We start from the raw sequence: 15,844 nt of genomic DNA on the forward strand, positions 1-15,844 counted from the left end.
GCTCACCATCCCTCCCCGGGACCCGAGAGTCTGCGGCCCGGTTCCCAGTGCTCTCCGGGGTAACTCTTTCCTCTTCCACTTTCTCTACTTTGAACCCATCCCAGCAGAGTCCAGGAAGTAGCCTGGCGCCGGAGACTGGCGGCGGCGACACCCAATGGGACGCGCCAGCGGCAGCGGCGGCCCCGCCCAGAGAGCAAATGTGGCCAATGGCCTCGTGAAGGCGGGACTTCCGCTGTCCCGCGGAGGGCGGGGGGAGCGAACTGTTGTGGTGCGGCGCGTTCGGCTGGCGGCGGCCAGGCGGCCCAGGGGCTGCCGCGGGACTCGGGGAGCAGCCTAGTGGCTGCAGGGGTGGAGTGGGCCGGACGAGCCGCGGGGCCCGGGCGCCGCGGGTTCGAGGCCGGGCCCCGCGCGAGGAGGCCGCGCCACCCCTGGGGAGCTGCCCGGCAGCGAGTTTGCCCCGCAGCCGAAAGAAGGCGGGAGCAGGCGGGGGCCTTCGAAACCCCCTGGCAACGTGGGCCCGGAGTCCTTGGGGAGCGGCTGCTTCCTGGGACGCCCTCCCGGACGCCCCCGCTGCAGGGTTACGGTTCTGGGCCCCCGGCAGAAGGCGCCTCCGGGTGACCCCCGGCGGGGCCCTGCGAGCCGCGGGAGCCGACCCCGGGGCCTCGAGCGGGGAGGAAGGGGGCTTCCGGAGGCAGAGGGCCGGGGGCCGAGGGAGCCGGGCCTCTCTGTCGCGGGGCAGGGCAGCGCCCGGGCTGGAGTCAGACTCTGGGACCCTCTGGTGCGGGGGTCTCAGCGACCTGCCCCGCGGCGAGCGCAGCTGCGGAGTGGCCTACCGGGGACCCTCCCCCAGAGGAACCGGCCCGGGGCGGGGAGATGAACGGCTTCAGCACGGAGGAAGACAGCCGCGAAGGGCCCCCAGCCGCCCCCGCCGCCGCCCCGGGCTACGGCCAGAGCTGCTGCCTCATCGAGGACGGCGAGCGCTGCGTCCGGCCCGCGGGCAACGCCTCCTTCAGCAAGAGGGTCCAGAAGAGCATCTCGCAGAAGAAACTCAAGCTGGACATCGACAAGAGCGTGAGTCCGCCCCCGCCCGGGTCTGGGCCCCGGCGCCCCCCACCCTCTCGGGCCGCTGCCCCGGGCTGCGGTCTGGACTCCCTGGGCACTCCTCGCCGTGGGCCTCGCCGCCCCGGGTCTGCAGAACTGAGGAGTTGGACTCGGCATTTCAAAGGCCGCTCCGGCGCTGACATGCTCTGACTGTGATTCTGCCCAGATCGGGGAGGATGGGGGCGGGGGCTTCGGGACTCCTGCTGCCTGGGAAGATTGGACAGCAGTTTCCAACTTGTTTTATTGGTTTAGATTTTATAGCTGGGAGAGGTGGGTTAATTTTGTTGGCCCTTGAAGGAGCAAGAATAGGAGAGGGGGTGAAGATACCCAGCTCTTTTCCAACTTCTCTCTCCTTCTAGGAACCCTGTTATTCCTTCAGACAGAGAAAGGTGGCAGTTACTTCCCTGGCTCCCGCAGCCTCGGCATCTGCAGAGTGTCACCGAGCTAGCTGCTTCCAAGGCAGCTTTGGAAGTGGGTTTTTCTAGGATGTGGCAGAAATAAGGCCAAAGCCAGGTCTTGGGAAATGGCTCTTGTAGTCGATTTGACTGGAGGGGGAAGAAAAGTCATCAGTTTTCTTAGTGGTAGTTTCTTTTGAAGTAAGAGGGTGGAGAATTAGATTTAAATAGAATTGCCCTGCTCTTTGTGCCTTATTATAGGAAACTTCTCCTGTGATTTCTCCACTTGTAGTTAACAATTCCGAAGCTGTGCCTATTGTCAGCCAATTAAGAACTTTTTAGTTTGACATCTGTTGCTGCAAGCCTTAAGTGATTGATTCATGATTAGGAACTGGAAATGAGTTAAGGGGGTATTTAATATTCAGGCAGACTAAGAGCTTAGGTGGTTAACATCCATTCTCTTTTAGAATCAAAATTTTTCCACACTTGGAAGAAATCAGAGACTGCTTGTTAAACTGAAAAGGAGTGCACCTTTCCTCTCTGATTTTAGGATTGAAACAGGCCTCGAGATAGGAAGTGAGGGTGTCCGATACAAAGGGCACCTAAGAGGCTGGTTAATTTCTTAAACATATTATCTGATTTACTTCCAAGCCCTATACATAACTCTTCATTAAGTCTCTACTAAATACAAAATCTCCGGTCCCTTTTTTTTTTTCTTTTTTTGAGACAGAGTCTCACTCTGTTGCCCACACTAGAGTGCAGTGGCAAGATCTCAGCTCACTGCAACCTCCACCTCACAAGTTAAAGCAATTCTCCTGTCCCTGCCTCCTGAATAGCTGGGATTACAGGCGTTTGCCACCATGCCTGGCTCATTTTTTTATTTTTTATTTCGCGGTGCTGGACGGGCTAATCTTGAACTCCTGACCTCAAACGATCCACCCTCATAGGCCTCCCAAAGTGCTGGGATTACAGACGTGAGCCACTGTGCCTAGCCCCCGTCCTTTCTTCAGACTCTTCCCTCCTAACCCATTTTAAGTTGATCGTTATAATACATTTGCAGCTCTTGCATGGACAGGTGCGATTTTTAAGTGTTTGGGAGAAAGTTAATGACTTTCTTACTACAGCTTTCTATCGATGGATGCATGAATGGTGATTACCTAAAAATAATCACCAAGGTGGTCCCTCATTAGGTCACATGTTGAGGTGAAATATGGCAATGAATTCATCCTCTTCGTAACACTGCCTACCTTCTGTGTATTGTTAGAAGCTGCTTTACTTGATCAACTTACAATAATATTTTCCAAGAAATAGAATCTTCCATCCCTTTTAGACCACTAGATCCCTTCCCATCTGAATGATTTTGCTACTGCAACTGGGGTTCCTTTTATTAACCCATTGACTCTACTAGAAAACCTGTGTTGAGCTATGCTGATCATTTCACACACACTGTCTAGAAGAAAGACAGCCCGAGCCTAGCACTAGTGTTCCCAAAAGTACTTCTGAAGGAGTCAGGTTTCCAGGTGGAATCACTCACAATTTGTTTTAAGGTGGTGTGAAGTCATTATTTCTGAAAGGGATTCTGTTTCTCACAGGCTTGGGCAGGAATTCAAATCCAAGTAACGGCTGTGTTACAAGAATTTTTAGCTGTTAGAAAGTGAAGGAAAAAAAAAACCACTAGAGCTTTGCTACCACTCTCCTGCCCCTACCCCACTCCCAAAGGCCACTGAGCTCTGAAATTTCTGAAAACCAGTATGTAGTTGAAAATGGTTAAGGAGAAGATGATTATTTATCTTGTAAGAGAGTCTAGCAGAGAACCTTTTAAAATAACAGCACCAAAAATTCAACTCAGGCTGTTTAACTCATTTTATGTAGACTTTGGCAGTGTTCTGTGAGCTATTAAAATATTAATATACCTCCAGTTAACATATTTCTGCTTTTTTTTTCTGGAGAAAAATGGAAGTTGAGAATAGTATAAAGGAAAATGCTGGGGTAGAAAAGACATGTACTGGGGGGGCAGAAGGCCTGGGTGACCTTCACCAGGTTATTTCGTCACTCTGGATGGCTTCATTTTACCCATCTAGAAAATGGGATTGGGGTCAATGGGATTGCACTATGATTGCTAAGTTCTTTTACAGCTAAGATTCCATTCTCTTGTCCTGATCTAAAATCTCCCAGCCAAAGCTTTTGGAAGCCACCTATTCTCCCTGTTCTGTTATAAAGTTTGTTAATGTGAACTTGAGCAGTTGATCTGAGTGGACAGCTTCCTCTCAGGGATGCAGAATGTGCTTTGTTGTGCTTTCTTCCTGGAGAAAAGCATGTCCAGTAGTATATACATCAGCTAGGTGGGATTCTTTGGGACCGTGGCATGTGCTGTTTTAAAGTCCTTTGACAGAGTTGAATCTGGCAAAGCGATCCCAATTTGTAATCATGTAAATGGTGGCTTTCATTAGCCTAAGCCACTTTTAGATATAGGGGACTGCCTATATTGGTGCATCAGCATTTGTCGAGTACCTGTTGTCTGCAAGACACCATCCAGTATAAACTTAAAAGTACTCATGACTCACTAATCCAGCCACATTGAAAGTGATCATTCATCTGATTAAATAAACAAACAATTTTCATTATTTTCTCCATGAAAAGGTCTGAATTAATTGATGCCGATTTCCTGCCAGCTTACTTTTATCTTGAAGGATTTAAGGAATAAACTCAAATTCAGAAGTCTCCGCAGAATATTTGTGCAACAGCTGTTTCAGTATCAACAACCCCAATTCATTTACCAGGCATTCAGTTTCTGTAAGGGTTTTTTAGTGGTTCCTCCAGCCAGCCCTGGAGGATTCTTCATGTTTTAGCTGCTGTCGCCACCTTCACTTACTAGTGTGCCTCCAGCTTGCATTAGAAAATCTGTAGTATCCACCTTCTTTATGTGGTTCTACCTTGTAAGAATTTCCACATCTTTTTCCACATTTCTTTGTGGATCAGATGTGAGGTAATACAAGAATTATGACACATGGAAACAAAGTTTTTCAGAGAGTTATTATCCTACAATAGTAGCTCTTATCAGTATAAAAATACGGTCTCCCAAATACATTGCCACAGTCCCTTCTTTTCTGCTTTCCTCCTCCCCAGGACAATGCATTCCAGCCTACTGTAAGTTCATGACTCCTACAGGCCTTCTAAAAATGTCACATCACTCCCTGCTTCCTTGAGGGACTCTTTCTTATCTAAAGGAAAGTCTAAGTTGTTCTCATGCCCTCCCCCACCCCTGGATGCCTCACTTTTTCATAATCTTTTACATGCCACCCAACTGACTCTGTGTACTCTGGGCCTCCCCACTCATTCTTTCTGTCATCCTCATTGAAAACTCTAAATCTTGGGTCTCCTACCCATCTGGAATGCTTCCTGTCTGCCTAAAAAGTCCTGTCTTTTAGTCAAGGCCCTTCATCCTGAACATCTCTGTTGCAGGAATCTCTTCCTTTGCTGAATCATTTACTGTCTTCACGATGCATTGGAGGCTTGAGTATGATACACCGCCAAGTGTAATGTTAGCATCCACTTTGTGTTCTTCTGCACCTCAGTAGTGAGCTTCTGGGAATTGTGGCCTACATCTTGTCTTCCATCTATCTCTCCAATGCCTTCCAGTGGAAGAAAGCCCACAATTTAACAGATACCTGTTACTGTTTCCAAGGAATTGGCCAACTCTGACTTTGATTTTCTTTCCATTAGGTAAGACACCTGTATATCTGTGATTTTCACAAAAATTTCATCCAGAGTGTCCGAAATAAAAGGAAGAGGAAGACAAGTGACGATGGTGGAGATTCTCCTGAGCATGACACTGACATTCCTGAGGTAAAGGTCAAAGAAATCAGTTTGCAGAAGCTGGAACAATGGATTCTAATCTGATCCTCACCTCTGGCCTGGGTCTACTTTTTGTGTTAAGAAGTAATTTTAGTCTCCTTTGTTTGGCTGTGGATTATTATCTGAAAAGTGAATTCTAGTAATAGGGAATCTGAGCGCTAAAAGCATGGACACCAACTGGTCAGACTGCTCCATCATTTTACAGACAGGCATAGAGAGCCGAGGTCATGTATATAGTTTGGAGGCTCTAGTCTAGGGCCCTTTCCAGTAGACCACGCTGCTTTTCTGCAAGACACCCCTGACCAATGCGTAAATACAACCATAGTGTCACCTTTTTTTGAAGCCCTGTTTATGCCTTTAGAGAGTGTATAATGGTTTGGGAGAAGTCTCTTCCCTTCTTTTTTCTGCTCTGTGAAATGAAGGTGTAAGTCGTCAGTTCATACCAACTCTGATTTTCTCTCAATGATTTCTTGACGCCTAGTCCAGACTGTTTGCAAGGATCCATTTCAAAGTTGGTTAAACTGGACCTGGTTTTCTCAACCCTAGCACTGTTGACATTTGGGGCCAAATAATTTTTGTCGTGGGGACTGTCCTCTGCATTGTAGGATATTTAACAGCATGTCTCAGCAGCATCCCCTCGTGGGATTCTACCCATCACCCTGAGTCATGATAATCAAAATATCTCCAGACATTGCCACACATCCTTTGCAAGACAAAATCGTCCTGTGTTGAGAACCACTGCGATAAACTGTGAGACCTAGGCTTCTCAAACCGGAAGGCTACATTCCCTTCAGGTGCCGGTGTCTATTAAGTGAGGATTCAGGAAAGAATATTGGATTTTCTTTCTACTAAATTGTTTTCACTCAAGACCCGGCAAAAGAAGAACTGTTTATAGTGTACATTGAGTATTTGACACATGAATATTTCATAAGGCAACCGCCTGTTAGCACTCAGAGTGAAAATGACTGTGTAGGAATAGAAAGAGTAGGCGGGCCTTTGTCTGCAGATGTGGAGGAAACCTTTGAAAATCTGGCCCTTTCCCTCTGCCCCTCCCTGTGTCCCCTTTTCCAACATTGGTTTACAAAATCTTTGCTGTTGCCTTTAGCGTTGTTGTTATTTTATAAAGAAATGGATGTATTTGATTTCTAAATGCTTTTCACAAAAAAAAAAAAAAGGTTTTGAGGAATGTTTTGAAAAGAATGAAGGACTTTGGCCCCTCATATTGATCATTCATTTTGTTTTTAAGTGCTCTCCACCTGCCTGAAGCAAGAACAGCTCTTTTAGAGGCAGGTAAAGGCAGCCCAACTTTCTGGGCCTTCAATTTTTCATGACTATGCAGCTTTCCTCTCTTCCTTTGTTAGAAAAAAAAGGGGGGGTCCCTTCCCCTCTGTTATCAAGTCATCTGCAAACACCCCAACCCTAACCTGCTGGTTTGCATATTCACTACAGTAGCTTTTGAACTTTCTCTGGAGGGAGGTTAAGGATTCTAATACCTGAAGGCTGGGCCTAGGAAAGACCTATCTGAGGATTACAGTTTCTCACTGCCCTCATTTGTGCCCCTCTATCCAGTCACTGCCTCGTTCTGGCCTTTCTCCAGGATGTCTCTGGTTTTGCCTTTACTCTCCATCTTTGGTGTCCCGTCTAGCATCACTGCCCCTCCAAAGCTCAACGTCTTCATCGCATTCTGATTGTTGCTATAGCATCTCCCTTTGTATCCCCTCATCAGTCTTCCCAACAACCACCACCAGAACCATCCTGCACTATCACCCTCCACCCTCTGTGATAGCTCCTTCTGTTTTTCTAGACATGCTACCATCCAGTCTCACCTTTTAAACCCATCTCAGTTGCCTGTGACCCCCTGGCCCACCTATGCCTCTTCCAGCTGCCTGTGCTCTGATTTTCTCCCTCATTCCCTATCTTGTTTCTCAGTGCCTTACCAGACCCTGCCTCTCCTTAGCTTAGCTTCACCTTTGCCACCAGTTTTGTGAGATCAGCCCACGCCAGCCAGTTCCACTGTTATTTTTGCCCTCCTAGCCAGTTACTAGTCCTTAATAGACCTAAGGCCTCTTTTGTAGCCCACCCCATCCTCACCCCTACCAAGTATAGTGCTAGGCACATAGTGGGCTCTTGGTAAGTCCTGGTTGGTCAGGTAATGGGTAACATTTTTCTCCTCTTTTCCGTAGGTCGATCTGTTCCAGCTGCAGGTGAATACCTTACGACGTTATAAACGACACTACAAGTTGCAGACCAGACCGGGCTTCAATAAGGCCCAGTTAGCAGAAGTAGGTAGACAAAATTGCCCTCTAAAAAGAGCCAGCATTGTGCTGCTTCTGATGGTAACCCTGATTCTCCCTTACTATATGTGTCTGCTAAGTGTAATCTCCAGAATTCTGGAAGCAACTCTGTATTCCTCTTTGGCACAATTTAGAACCCCACAGCTTTAGACCTGCAAAGTCCTCAGTTACAGAAAAGAAACCATGGTACAGAAAGAGGAAAGGGCTTGCTTAAAATCACACAGCAGGCTGGGCGTGGTGGCTCACACCTGTAATCCCAGTACTTTGGGAGGCCAAGGCAGGTGGATCACAAGGTCAGGAGTTCAAGACCAGTCTGACCAACATGGTGAAACCCCATCTCTACTAAAAAAATACAAAAATTAGCCTGGTGTGGTGGTACATACCTGTAGTCCCATCTACTCAGGAAATTGAGGCAGGGGAATCACTTGGAGGCAGGAGAATCGCTTGAACCCAGGAGGCAGAGGTTGCAGTGAGCTAAGATTGTGCCATTGCACTCCAGCCTGGGCAACAAAGCAAGGCTCCCACTCAAAAAAAAAAAAAAAAAAAAATCACACAAGAAGTTGATAGCAGAATTATTGAGCCTGGGATCTCATGACTCCAGATTCTAAGTCCTGAGTGTTCATTTGTTTGAATCTTTTGCAATATACTTTTTTTTTTTTGGTGACAGACTTTGTGCATTTGTACAGTCTAGGCTCACTACAGCCCCAAACTCCCAACTTCAGGTGATCCTTCCCACCTCAGCCTCTAGATTAGCTTAGACCACAGGTGCACACCACCATACCCAGCTAATTTTGTTTATTTTGTAAAGATGAGGTCTCACTGTGTTGCCCAAATGATTCTCCTGGGCTCAGGCGATCCTCCCACCTCAGCCTCCGAAAGTGTTGGGATTACAGGCGTGAGCCACTGTGCCTGGCTTAGCAAGATTCTTTATAGATATGATCATTTTTGTACATCAGATGTATCAGATTAATCATTCCAAAACTTTCCTGACATTCTGCAAGAGCTATTTTTCTTTTTTTCCTTGATTTCCCCTTGGTGTTGGTAATGAAAGTATTTTAATGAATGGCACCCAAGAAAGTCTTCTCCTGCCCTGAGTTCTTAACACAGTCTGGAGTAGGGGGAAATGCTCCATTGGCCACTTTTTAAATACATGAACAGCCTGGCTTGATAATTCCATCCTTGGCATTTGTATGGGTATTCTTTCATCCCTCTTTTCTTTCTTAATCACTCTTTTCTTAGTGTATTTTTCTGCCTGTTATTGTAGAAAAGTTGGAAAATGGAGAAAAAAATACATAATTCTATTATCCAGAGATAACCACTCTTTATGTCTAGTACTGTCTTAACTCTTACAACTACCTTGATCCATTGAGATTTCCTGAAAGGCTCCCAGCCTGTTTCATTTTTGGTTTTTCCTGTAGAGGTTTCTTGCTCAGCTGTCACTTAAACAGCTTCTTCAACAGTGTCCAGATGACACAGAGGAGGTCACAAGCCTCTCCTGCTTCAAGATAACATCACCCATTTGCCAGTATTCTCCCTGGTGGAAGGGAAAGAATGAGGTGGGGCAAGAGGAACCTGCATTCTCATTACTTACAGAATGAAGTATTAGGAGTATGTAGTAAATAATGCATTTTCCTTCAAATCCAGTGTGTCTTTCAAGAGGCAATTATGTACTATTTAGAGGAATTTTGGGGTTCAGATACCTCCGTTCAATTTGCTCACTTGGCTGTTCATTTAACACAATTTTTTTTAAGACGAGTCTTGCTCTGTCACCCAGGCTGGAGTGCAGTGGCATGATCTCAACTCGGCGCAACTTCGCCTCCCAGGTTCAAGTGATTCTCCTGCCTCAACCTCCCAAGTGGCGGGGGTGCCTTGAAAGTGGGCACCTTTCCCAGGTGCCTGCCACCACACCCAGCTAATTTTTGTATTTTTAGTAGAGACGGGTTTCATCATGTTGGCCAGGCTGGTCTTAGACTCCTGACCTCAGGTGATCTGCCCGCCTTGGCCTCCCAAAGTGCTGGGATTACAGGTGTGAGCCACCACGCCTGACCTAACGCAATTTTTATGTTTTTGAGACAGGGTCTCACTCTGTCACCTAAGCTGGAGTGCAGTAGCGCAATCACAGCTCATTGCAGCCTCAGCCTCCTGGGCTCAAATGATCCTGTTACCTTAGCCTCCTAAATAGCTGGGACCACAGATGCATGCTACGACACCTGGCTAATTTTTTTTTTTTTGGTAGAGAGGAGTTCTCCACTAAGTTGCTCAGGGTGCTCTCAAACTCCTGGCCTCAACTAATCCTCCCTCCTTAACTTCCAAAGCATTGAGATTACGGGTGTGAGCCACCATGCCTGCCTGACAATTTTAAGAGCACATTTCTGCCCACTTTCAAGGCCTTAGGGATTTGGTAGCAGCCAGCCAACCAGAGCAGTCCCCATCTCTCCTCCATGAGTATGACCGTGAAATCATGTCATGACAGGTGGTTGGCTGCCACTAAAATAGAAGTGCACCTTGGAAGAGTTGTGGGTTAAAAAGCCACTTTTGGATCCTGGAAATTAAACCACCTACATCCCTGGGGAGGAAAGGCAAAGGGCATTCTGAGTTCTGCACAGCAGGAAGTTCTGCAGCAGTTGTAATTCCCACCACAGCATGCAAGCAACTCCCTGTTCGCTTATTTATCCAATGTAGAATTTGCAGTGTGATTTATGCATGGTTTAAGGAACTTTGGTTTTTCCCCCCTCCCCACACATAGACTGTGAGTCGACACTTCAGGAACATACCTGTGAATGAAAAAGAGACCCTTGCCTACTTCATCTACATGGTGAAGAGTAACAAGAGTAGACTGGACCAGAAATCGGAAGGAGGCAAGCAGCTTGAGTGAGGATGAAGCACATCTTAAAGGAATGAAGTGTAATGCTTGATGCACAGGTGATAATCTGCTACATTTAAGCCCATAAAGACTGTTAAATATTGTTGTAAATAAAAAAGTTTGAATGATGAATACTGTAAATCTTTTTGGCCAGGAGGATTATATTCTCATGATTTAGCATGTGTATAGAAAGACTTTCTTTTAAAATAACTGGACTAAAAAACCAGGATCATTAAAAGAATTAAAAACTATGTATTTCAGCATTCAGCAAAGCATTAAGTCAATTCTACTGGAAATGTGGGATAAGAAATACTTTGGTAATCACCTTATCTACCAGGCTTCCACATGTGAGCCGTAGCTTGGAATAGCAGCAAAGTGCAATTGACAGTGGAAGTGCATGAGCAGACAGAAGTCTGGACTTGCATGCTGCCTGCCGGCGATATAGATATCCCACCAGCTTCATTGCAAGCTTTGTCATTTATCAGCAGATCAGTTTGACACTGGTCCCCCTCTCATCCTGTGCCTTGTACACAGGCACTCAATCAGTATGTATTGGCTAATTGAGCTGTCACTAATAGTGCCAGCCTTGTAACATCTGCTTCACACCTCTCATTACTGAGACCTCTGCCATTTCTGTTGCTCACTACTTAACTGCTAGAATGTGGAGGAAATCCTGATGCACCAACAAGGAAGTTTCTGATCAGATAAGGATTTCAGGACAGTTGTATATGCAAAACTGTATTCGTTGAGGTTCCAGAAACAGTGATATAGAGACCCTCACAGAAGATACGGTCCCTTATGCTTTACTCTCTGGGGTACAGTTAGATACTATTACTTCAGCCAAGCTCCTGGGCAATAAATGCATTGACACACTGACATATTTAGTAGTCTGTGGCAAGTGTTTTCAGAAGTATTCATCCTAAGTTCACAACCACCATGCAAGCTGCCAGGGGCCATGTGATTCCTGCCTGTAAGTCCACTTTAGGATTGAAAGTCTGGCTGGCCTTGACTCCCTGGGCTCTGGTCATGAGCAAATCATGAGGTTGAGCAGCAAAGGTCAATTCCATCCGATGCTCATTTTTGTGAACAATTTGCCTCCCTCCCTCTTAGAGAGAAAGAATGCTAAAATAACTTTTAGAAAGACCTAATTTGTTGTTCAAAAAGTTGAACTGCTCAACCTAATTATATCAGAGCCAAAGTATCCTGTGAAAACAACGCTTTATATCCAAAAACATCCTTTTGCAAAATTCTCTAATCAGTTTAATGGAGGACAGAGGGTATGAGGTAGGAGGGTGGGAGAAAGAGAAGAAAAGGATTTAGATTCTAATTTATGACCATCTTGACATATGGTCAAAGATGTCATTTTCCTACTCAGTTTCAATTCTGAGTTATTTCTTAAGCCTTAAATAATGAAAAGAATAATGGACAGACAGCCTAGCCTGGCAGAGAGTTTCACAGATAGCTTAATCTGAGCACCGTTTGAGAGAAGTCAGAACTAAACCCCTTATTGAGCAGGGTGGCAAAATTTCCAAAGGTCTCAGTTCTGTGGAGCAGAGTACCATGCTTTCTGTGGAATAGGGACAGGGTCACCACTCTCACTAAAATGCAGTATGTTCCATTGCAGCAAAGCTTTCGCCTGTGTTCAAAATGCATGTCTAGCAGATTGCAGCCTTTTTAATTAAATATGTATAAATGAGTGTATATAGAATATGCTCTGGACTGGAGGGGATCCTATTTTGGTGTGCCTCCTGGCAGTGGATGGCATGTTCCATGTGAGTGTTTTCAGTCATTCACATTCACTGTGTGCTTAGAGATTCTCTCCCTGCTTACAGCTGAAGGATGCTGATCAAGAAGGCTCCAGGGGCTAGAGTTGAGGGGCACATGGGGCCTGCAGGTTAAGGCATCATTAACTTGCTCCATGGAAGTGTCCATTTCTTAATGAGTAAAAAAGTGTATTTTTCTGATATGTAAACCAGAATTGTGGGCATGTAGGTCATACCACTATTTCTTTAGCAGCAAATCTGTTTTCCCAGTTGAGAGAGACAATAGCTTCTGCACAAGAATATGTGGTGGTAGGATCCATCTGTTCAAGCATATCTGAAAGAATCTTTGTTCCAAATCTAAACCTGGGGAAATATTTCACCTTCGGCCAGATGCTGTGTCATTGTCTTTCCTCTAAGGAGAGGTGCTTGTGGAAAGTGGAGGTTGTGGTCATCCTTTCAACCTTTTAAAACACTTCAGGTAAGAGAAAAGACAAAGCTATTTGAACCTATGTTTTTCTTATGTGCAGAAATCTGTTCTTTCATCAAACCACTAAACCACCTGCCTTAGCCTCTTCTGCAGTTTTTGGTGGCTTTATCTTTGGGCAAGGGACTCCTGCCTGTGAGAAGTGGCCAGGCCCTCTAGAGCAACGGGGTCTGGCTTCAGGGAGCAGTGGGGTGTGGGGAAAGCAGTGTTCATCTTGGCTGCTGCATTTTTACACCACCCATCAAGGACTCGAGCTTCTTTCCACCTGTGACATAGCAACATTGCCTTCTTTCCTCTTGGTGCTCCTGGGCAAAACTGGAATTTGAAATCCAGGACTGGCATTGTCTTCTTAAAGAGTATGGTTCCTGCCTCAGTTCCAGCCTGGTGTGGGTCTTTGATATGCCCTGAAGGTTCTCACATGGAAACATCAATAACCTACCATTCATGTTGTTTTAAGATTTTTAAAAACCAATGGACAAACTTCTTACTTCAAGGAACAAACTCGTAGGTTGGCAACAGCATGTAAAATAGATCATACATAGCTGAATCTCATAAAAGATTGAAAACCAAAGGATTCAAGACCAGTGTTGTAAAATGAAGAGAAATTTTACTACGTATGTGTTACAGCTGCCAAGTCGTTAGATGTTCCTGTCATAGCTAAATAGTCACTGCTAGCCTTTCAGAGAATAGATAGTAACAATTGTTTGCAGCTGCAGTGTTGCATCTAATTTTGGTGTTTTGGCTCTTTATTTGGTGGGAGTTTTTTTGTTAATAGCCTGCAGGGCAGTTGCCTGGTGGGAGGGAAAGAGTGGGAGAAGGAACTTACGCTGGAGGCCTTGCCTATTGAGGGAGGCTACACCTGGTGTAGATCTCAGAGCAGTGCTTCATGGAAGTCAGGCACTGTCAGTCATTACAATGACAAAATCTCAAAAGTTGGGAAAGAGCCGTTAAATCACCCAGTCTAGGCTCCACATAGGTGCTGACATTCTGCCTACAACTGCCCCACCAAGGGGTTGAGCAGTCTGGACTTAAACACCTCCGAAGATAGAGAACCCACTACCTCCTGGAGAAGCCTATTCTTTGTAAACCTCTGGCTTTTCTATGTTCTCTGTAATTTCCATCTTAGTCTCTGCCCCATGGGGGCCATGTGGGACAAGTTCTTTTTGGCAAAGCACCTAATTGCTGGCACTGTCCCAGGGCATAGCGTTTGCCTTTTGGAAATAAGCAGTGCTAGGACGTGGACACTTTGGTGTCCTGTCCTTACCCGAGTATTAGTTCACTCACTTCCTTGTTGGAGAATGCTGAGAAAACCTTACTGGCTCGCTTATGCTCGCTTGTTCTTGCCAAAGCAGTGGGGGGACGAGAAGGGGATGTGATGTTAGCAGCCTGCTAAACCTCAAGATAGATGAGGACTCAGTTCTGTGCTTGCCCCACAAAAATGGATGCTCATCAGGAAAAAGTTCAGCTGGATGATTTATAACTTTACTGCTTTCCATGAAGTTTAAAGATCTCATGGTTGCCCAGAGCTTGTACCTTAGATTCCTGTACGGACTTCACACACTGTTTTTCCTGAGAGAACAGTCTCAGTGTCAGAAAAGTGCTATGTTTTCAAGGTGGAAAGACCTTTAAGCTTGCTGTTGTCCAGTCATCCATTTTTAGAGATGGGGAAACTAAAGCTCAAAAAGATGTGCCTGAGGTCATATGGCATTACCAGAACCAACGTCTGGCCCTCTTGGCCTGTCTAGCGTTCTTCTTTCTGACTTACAGGATGACTCTAATTCAGTCTAAATCAGCTGCCCTCAAATTCTTGAGAACTTATAATTGAGCAGAAATTCCCAAGGCCAACCTGGCTTTCAGGGACCAACCTGCAGAACTCAAGATTGAGTGGAATGATCAGGCCAGTTAAGTTTAGCAAAATGAGTGATTAGGGAAAATAGATCTAGCCTGTAATTTAAAACCAGGGTTCAAAAGCTCTAGTGGGAAATGTAGTATTGTCCTGGCATTTAAATTCTCATGAAATGGGCTTGATCTGTGATCTCTTGGTCAGATCTGCCTTCCAGGTGATCCTTTGAGGTTGTGTAATGCAGCTGGCCCTGGCTCCTGGTCCCTGTTACTGAGCTGGGCCATTAAACTGAAGGTCAGATGAGCTCAAGAGCATGCCTTGGGAAGCATGGTGCTTTAGGGGTGCCTTTTTATTCCTTTCATTGTATTATAGACTGTTTCCAAGTTTATGGTTAGGAATGGTAAAGTGGGTTTGGTGATTTGAGGTAGAATCCAGCCTGGTGCAAGATAAGAACTTTTCTTGAGGTAGAAATGTGTACGGTCAGTTGTTTTATCTAGCTTGCATCTTAAAACACAAACCCTTCAGTTGCTTTCACTTAATGAACACATTTGCCAATGACAGAGGGTTGTACAGGATCCCTCTTTTACATTTCTTTTGTCTGCTATGCTCATCAGAGTATATTTTGGGGTATGAGGTTTTGGGTTTTTTTTTCCCCCTCCATTTTGTAACTGCCTTATTGAAAAGTAAGTGCCCTTCCATTCCAGGCCTCCTCATATTGTACTTGCTTCCTGCCAAATCTGGGGGATCATTTGTATTTTAACTTTGTAATCTATGGCTCTGTACTGTTGAAAGGCTCTCGAGTCTATGGGGTCTCCTTAGTATGTATGTGACTTTTCATGTTGCAATATCACACAGATGGGATGGCCCAACTTTTGCTCTTAATAAACAATCTGAATGAGTAAGAGACCATCTGTCTTCCCTTTGAATTTCTATATAGAATTCAGATGCTTTCACTTCCACATTTGGCCTCTGGCAGCATATTACAGTGATTAATGACAGTGATCTTTCCTCCCAGCTCCAAATACTAGCACCTACATTCCCAGTGTACACTGAGTTTAGATCCCAGAAGATTAAGCCCAAGTTCCAGTCCTGCTATCCCATTCGCTCACCTGGAAAGAGCCTGACTGGGTCCAACAGCCTGAGTCCTGAGCTCAACTTCCATGTAATGCCCTGGGCAAACAGAGTTATCTTGCTGGGTCTTCAGTTCTCCACCTAAATAAACTGGATGGGGAATTAACTGCACATT

The 15,844-nt window shown here is 45.6% G+C and overlaps 1 protein-coding gene across 2 annotated transcripts; it reads left to right on the plus strand.

Moving 5' to 3' along the window:
* The first annotated feature begins 265 nt into the window (after positions 1-265).
* Positions 266-15,505, plus strand: SAP30L (SAP30 like). 2 transcript variants are annotated; one of them, XM_008988582.5, is made up of 4 exons: positions 266-1,071; positions 5,220-5,342; positions 7,535-7,633; positions 10,392-15,505. In XM_008988582.5, the coding sequence occupies exons 1-4, from the start codon at positions 874-876 to the stop codon at positions 10,518-10,520; spliced, it is 549 nt and encodes a 182-aa protein (XP_008986830.2). In that variant the 5' UTR covers positions 266-873; the 3' UTR covers positions 10,521-15,505. The 2 variants fall into 2 exon arrangements, with proteins under 2 accessions (XP_008986830.2, XP_008986833.1); XM_008988585.5 differs by having other exon boundaries at positions 7,535-7,555.
* Positions 15,506-15,844: the final 339 nt, after the last annotated feature.

Source organism: Callithrix jacchus, chromosome 2 (genome assembly GCF_049354715.1).
Source record: "Callithrix jacchus isolate 240 chromosome 2, calJac240_pri, whole genome shotgun sequence".
NCBI lineage: Eukaryota > Metazoa > Chordata > Mammalia > Primates > Cebidae > Callithrix > Callithrix jacchus.

What these genes read in the sequence shown, in the direction of transcription:
- SAP30L (XM_008988582.5), top strand. Translation starts at nt 874, where the DNA reads ATGAACGGCTTCAGCACGGAGGAAGACAGCCGCGAAGGGCCCCCAGCC. An exon ending in AGCTGGACATCGACAAGAGC is followed by an intron (nt 1,072 to 5,219) that starts GTGAGTCCGCCC and finishes TCTTTCCATTAG; the next exon opens with GTAAGACACCTGTATATCTG. An exon ending in ATAAGGCCCAGTTAGCAGAA is followed by an intron (nt 7,634 to 10,391) that starts GTAGGTAGACAA and finishes CCCCACACATAG; the next exon opens with ACTGTGAGTCGACACTTCAG.